General features: G+C 45.2%; 1 protein-coding gene across 2 annotated transcripts in view; it reads left to right on the top strand.

Annotated features, from left to right (window-relative positions):
• Positions 1-6,760, top strand: part of pappa2 (pappalysin 2) — an 86,659-nt gene continuing 79,899 nt past the window's right edge. For both annotated transcript variants that reach the window (XM_056392241.1, XM_056392242.1), the window contains exons 1-3: positions 1-1,077; positions 4,944-5,176; positions 6,446-6,673. In XM_056392241.1, coding sequence (XP_056248216.1) covers positions 99-1,077; positions 4,944-5,176; positions 6,446-6,673 — 1,440 coding nt within the window. In that variant the 5' untranslated portion in view covers positions 1-98. The remainder of the gene's footprint in view (positions 1,078-4,943; positions 5,177-6,445; positions 6,674-6,760) is intronic.

The following is a 6,760-nucleotide window of genomic DNA, read 5'->3' as shown; positions in this document are numbered from 1 at the left end:
CAACAACAACAACAACAACAACAACAACAACAACAACAACAACAACAACAACAACAAAACACCCCTGTAAAGAAGGCTACCTTCCCTAACCTGAGAAAATGTTGTTGATCAGACTACTGGCTATCTTCCTCGTCCTCATTACTAACACGTGGCTGCTCAACCCGGTTCGCTCCGATGCACTTAGCCGGTACAAACGCGCCATGGCCCGGCGGGCAGACCGTGAGCTCTCCAGGCTAGCAGGTGAACCCTGCACCGTCTCCGGCGTCTGGAGGTCCCGACGGCAGCCCCGCTCTCTCTCACCGTCCCAACACCGCCCTCCAGCGGCCCGTCCGAGGACGCACACGAGCCTCAGAGAGCTGTACACTGTTAAGAGCGCTCCTGTGGTTTGTGCAGGAGGGTGTAGGGGTGACACCGGGGTGCACCGGGTTGAGGAGAAGGGAGGCTGGGGCGACACAGAGGATGTGACGGTGGGAGCGGAGGACGGATATGTTACGTTGACCGAGCGGCTGTATGAGAAACGCTCCGCAAACGACGGGAGAGAGCGAAACGGTGTGAGTGCAGACGCCACACAGCTGCCCGGGACGTCTCCGCTTAAAGACGCCGGGCAGAGCGCCTCCTCCTCGGGCCACACGCAGTCGCTAAGCGGCGCCCGCTCCAGACTTGCTCGTAGCGTCGACGCAACGTTACCATACGAGGAGGACGGCAAGTCCAGTCGGGAGAAAGTTTTCCCCGACAGCTCGACAGATTCCAGGGGGCTCCGGGTTCTCTACGGACTGCACCAGGGAGATGGACACCGGCAGCCCTCGACCGGGACTGTGGAGGACGGTGCCGTGGACTTCTCTGGGGAGGTGGAAGAGGCGGATCCGCCGGCGAGCCTGCCCGTCGGCAGCTCTTCTCCGTGGGGGAGCCCACCGCCTCGGGTGCCCCCCTCATGGATGACCGCCCTGTACTTCAGCGGGCGTCGGGAGCAGCTGAAGATGAAGCCGGCTGCAAGGGTGGAGCTGCCGAGAGACAAGTTCAGCCTGGAGCTGTGGGTGAAGCCCGAAGGAGGGCAGAGCAACCCAGCAGTCATAGCAGGTGGGTGTTAACTGATCATGTCTGCATCAATGCCATCTCCCTGAAAGTGTCCCCCCCCCCCCCCCAGGGAGCAGTCACCACAGCCTCAGGGCCATACTGAGTGTTGACTCCTTGCAAAGTGACAGCATGGCAGTAGTAGGGGAATACATCTTTTTTCTCCAGTCTCACTGACCTAATCTGTGGATCTGAAGTCTCTTACTAGTCACAAACTCTTTGCTTGGTCCTCCGCCTGCTCATCCTGCTTTTCCAATTATCTGTTTCAGGATAATTCATATGATCCTCCTGTTGGTTGACATACTGTATCTGCCTATACACAGCCCCAGTTAGACTCTCGCTCTGTGGCCAGTGAGTCTCCAACTTCTTTACTTTAACTCTGTCTGCCTGCTCACTATCCCGTGTTCTTTGCTCTGCTGTGTGAGTGTGTCATCTACTAACCTAAGTACATTTGGGTTTACCCTTTAACAGCAGTCTCCTGTGCTGTGTGACACTCTCTTGTTAAAGATACCGGTCCCAGGAGGCTGGTTTCCACGGCAAAAAGCTCAGACAGGATGTATCCAGGGTTTACTCTGTTGCAGACATGGTGACAGTCATGACACAGATCACAATGAAAGATTATGATGAGATAATTAACTGTTTAGTCGACTTTATTAAGCAAAATTATCTAATGTTTTCTTCTTTTCAGATTCTTAAATGTTAGAACTTTCTACCTTGCTCAGTTTTTTGATTGACTCTAAACTCGGTATGTGCAGGTGTTAGACTGCAGGGGGGAAAACAAGAAATTTGAGGACGTCACATTGGGCTCTGGGAAATTATCTCTGCGTCCCTAAAGTTACTGATAGTCAGACAATCATCAACTACCACCGACAACATAGTGTTCATGCAGGTCGAGTGCAAGACGTGGCTTCAGAGTAGAGCCGGACTGATAAATCAGCCAGGTCAATGTGTTGGATGATACTGGGTCATTGCTGATACAGTGGACGACACCTGGGGACGATGGCGTATACTTCCTATAAAAGGAAGACAATAGACGCCACATTAGCTACAGTAAAACTTCCAGGCTGGTTATGATGAAGATGTTTATTATTATTTCAGCATTATTAATGGTAATGACGATGGTTAAACAAAACACTACTCCTTTAAAGACCCTCGCCAGGTGAAAAATAGAGGTAATTGCAGCCTCACGAGTGTTTAGACTGAGCCAATAACTTCCACAATAATCTATATTGAGGTATCAGATGACAATAACACTTAACGCCATTTTTTTTGTCACAACAAATTGAATGGTATTTTCATTCAGGACACAGACTCTGCCTAAATTTGTTGGTTACATAACTGTGAAAATTCCCAGGGTGTGTTTCATTCAGTCTCTCTCCTCATACTTAGCTTAGTCTGTGGGTTTCCATTGATTTTGAGCAGAGGCATGCAGACGCATTGATCTCATGAAACCTTCATTAAACCCGGCTCTTCTCATGATCAACATCGCTGCTTTTTTTTTTGTTTGTTTGTTTGTTGTGTTTGAAAAGCTGCACATTTGACAGAACAACACGTAGAGGACATCAAACCAAATGAAGAGGATAAAAAAAAAAGGCTATGGTGAAGCACCGCAGCTGCCCAGATAGTGAGGGAGACCGCAAACTGTTACGTCTGCTCACATTTACTCTGATCAAAGATCCGACTCCATTACTTACTTACATTACTTTTTTTTCCCCCCTCATTGCTTCCTTATGTGAGGGCGGCACTTTGTGGCCCAGGCCCCTTCTCTTTGTAGTGTCCTGAAGGAATCCGACAAAATACAGTGAAAAACAAACTCCCCCATTGTTTCTGTTTAAACATGACATTGACATTAGTTTGACTCCTAATGATCAATGATGATCCTATAGATCCATGTGTTTCTACATTTGACCATGTGCTGCAGAATTAAACAGCAGAGTACAGATAGTGGCTGCTGGACGAACAATGTAGTGATGACACTGCTCCTACATTTCCTTAAGTGCTGCATTATTATGGGATTTATTATGTATTTTGATTACTTTACTGCATTTGGCCTACATTCATGGCAATACTAATGTGTTATTTGTTAGTATATGCTGAAAATAATGAACCAGTATATTGGTGTGACTCTGGCAAAATTCAACCAGAGTGCAAAAATATAGACGGTTCAAATATTTGTCAGCAATAAAATGTTGGAAAAAAATAAATAAATAAAAAAGTTGAAAACAGGTTTGAAGAGGCGCTCCAGTGTGGACAGGGCCACACATGCCAGGAGAGTAAATGACGTGGGTCTGAACACTGGAATTGATTTTCAGATTTAGGCAAGAGGTTAAAAAAGTTTCTCCGCCTTGAGGGAATTTCTTCAGATCTTGCACAAACATTCACTTGGACTCAACGATGAACTGATTAGATTTTGGTGGACAAAGGTGAAAGGTCAGGTTACTGTGACCTCACGTTCTCGTGAATGCGATCTATCAGGAGCACCCGGAGGGACTTTAATTACATCTGGCACAAACATTCACTTATTGGACTCGAAGATGAAGTGATAAGAATTTGACCTCACAAAGATGTTTTTGTCCATGACTCATGAATTCATACGCAAATAATGACACAATTTAACACCAATATCTAATAGGATAAAACAGTGAAGTGCTGACACTTTTGTATCCAAGTGGACAAAGGTCCACTGTGACGTCATAATGTGCTGCAAAAAAACCTCTGGCCGTTATTCAAGCCGTTAACTCAGGAAGAGAGATTGTGATTATATTTCCTCCAACTTGACTGGTTGGCGGAGGCAAGTGGCGGTTCATGTGTTCATTTGTTCACGTATCGTAAAATTTTGCTTATTTCCCATTGGGTATGTGTTGAGGGAACCAGGGTGACACTAACTTCCGAGGTTGTCCTCCAAAAATACGTCACTCCCTTATGTCAGCGTTGTGTTTTTTGGCTAGTTGTGTGTGCTAGTTGAGTGGCCGTAAATGCAGCTTTAAAACATCAGTATCCAATTGGACTCAATATTATAATTATGGGTGAACAAATCATGCCATGGTGGAGATGACTGATTGCATTAATCTTATGTGGGTTAGTGCAAATGTCTCACAACAAGAAGACCACATTTCCCATAAACCTTGTTGTTTCCTGTCACCATGACCAATCACATGTGGTAGTACAATGGGCGATATATACAGTATAATTTATTTCACTTGATTATACTGCTTATACTGTTTTATAGCCTTTTTTTTACTGCCACTTTCTTTAACTGAATTAAATGCTTAACCATAAAACTGGCTCGCATCCTAAAAATATCCTTGGGGATATTTTGCTGCAGGTGCCCACTTTACACACACATGCACATATACGCGAGTAAACATATACACATGCACACACGTACTGCGTCGAGGAGGGTGAAGGGTTTCCCTGACCCCTCGCTGTCCCAGTGTTAGACATCTGGGCTGCAGATGTGGATCTGTGTGTGTGTGTCTGTTGCAACAGCAGATGGAAACATCACGGCCTTGCCTTGGCTGAGTGAAATACCTCCGTCCTTCTTCCCCTCTCTGTTCTCTCCTGCTGTTTCTGGCTCTGTCTATTCTCTGTGTCTGTCTTACACTCTCTATCTGCACCTCTCTCTCTCTCTCTCTGTCTCTCTGTCTCTCTCTCTCTCTCTCTCAGTCCTCCTATGTCCACAGAACTGCAATCACTTGGACAGAATACTTGTTAGTGTGTTTATTTATTCATTTTCCTAAGGGTGAAGCCCATTTGTACATGTGCTGTCCTTTGACTCAGCAATAGAAAAGTTGCATGTTTTTCCACAAGTTTTCCTTTTTAAATAATTTATTTGACTTTTCCCCATCCACCCCCCACCCCCCATGCCGTAGGTGTATTTGACAACTGTTCCCATTCACTGAGTGAGAAGGGCTGGTCTGTAGGTATTCGCACCGTGGAACCAGACGGTACCAAAGACGCAAGGTTCTACTTCACGCTTCGGACGGACCGAGCCATAAAATCTACCACTGTCTATAGCCACCACCGATACCGCGCCGGTGCCTGGACTCACCTGATGGCCACTTACAACGGCCACAACATGACCCTGTATGTTGATGGAGCTAAGGTGTGTGGTTTTGGTGCATGGTTGAACCTCGGTTGGGGATGTTCATTTACGTCTGCTTCACTTTTAGCTTCTTGATTTCTGTAAATACACTGATAGTTCGCAAGGTCTTCATCTATTTCCGAGGGCAGGGATGCTGCTAGCGCTCTCAGGACTAGCTTCAATGCCAACAGCATCAGCAGAGGAGAGGAGAGATTTGCCAACTGTAAATGACATCCCAACACAGTAGAGGCTCCCACACTGAACTTTAAAGAACATAAATAATATATTATTTTTTCTTTCCTTTTTTGTATTTTTCTTTATTTTCCCATATTTTACACTTTTATTCTGAAGTGTTGATTTCCATAAGAAAAAATCCATCTCAGTGTAGTTTCACATCTCCTCTCTCAGGTTACTCTCTGGAGCTCTGGTAACAACAGGTCAGTGAGCCAATCAGAAGAGAGGAGGCTCTGGGCCGCTCTTCTGATTGGCTGAGCATGGCTGAGAGCGGTGACATCACAAAGTTCCAGAAGTCCTGACGGCTGGTTTTAAGGCTCAGTTTCTGAATACAGGCTGTGTGCATTTCTCTGTGGACTGAGGCTTTGATACTTCCACAGTATTTATATAGAACCTAGACCTGATCTATAATCAAACTAAACATGGAAATCTCAATTTATACAATACAGGACCTTTAAATCATTATAGTTACAGAGATTCTTTCATCATGACAATTGAGCAAACTCCATTTACTATAGACTGTAAATGTAATAAAGGAAAAATCTGCTGTGTCAAACTACTAAAGGTCTAGAATGACCTTTAATACCTTAATGATACTGCTCCTTGCTTCAGTATCAAATTTTATTAATGCCTGTTCACAGTTAAGGGTTGTAGAACAGTGAGAGCCAACGGTAGTTTCTCATTGGCTTATCAATATGCAGTTTTGGAGGAACAGATCTGGTGTTTGAACTTAAGCACCTATGAACAATCCATCATTAATGCGTCATCAGAAGCAGCTGGATTTCATGTGTTTTGATGGAGCACAGAACTACTGATGATTTGAAGGCTATTGCAGTGTTGACAGCCATGACTTCAAATGGCCAGACTGACAGCTGTAAACCCCGAGTAGCTTAACGCTAAGATGTTCCTTTAAAAAAGTCTCATGAAATTAGGAAATTGTCTTTGATCAGACCATTAGTCGTTGATTATTTTCACAACATAATGAAATGAAGAGATATTTGTTTTCTGCCCCTTCGTCTCCTCACGTGACATTTCCTCTCTTGCTTTTCCTCTCAGGTGGGAGAAAGCAATCTCCAGTCAGGGAATCTGTACAGTCCCTACATGAGGACCTGCAGGACCCTCTTCCTCGGCAGTAACCAATCAGATCAGGGACCCAGTTTCAGGGGCCATATAGGGGGTGTGGTTTTGTGGGGCTACGCCCGCTCTCATGAGGACCTGCTGAAGCGACCACTTCAAATCGACAAGAGTGAGCCGGTCCTGGCGATGTGGGCTGACTTCACTAATGTAACTGTCTAGTTTCTACCCTGTCTATTATACAATCTTTAAATAAGCTCCTCTCAGCTGTTATACTGGTATGAATTAAGATGATTT

The sequence above is a fragment of the Seriola aureovittata genome, chromosome 12, assembly GCF_021018895.1.
Source record: "Seriola aureovittata isolate HTS-2021-v1 ecotype China chromosome 12, ASM2101889v1, whole genome shotgun sequence".
Taxonomy (NCBI): domain Eukaryota; kingdom Metazoa; phylum Chordata; class Actinopteri; order Carangiformes; family Carangidae; genus Seriola; species Seriola aureovittata.
This window is presented reverse-complemented; position numbering and strand designations above follow the sequence as displayed.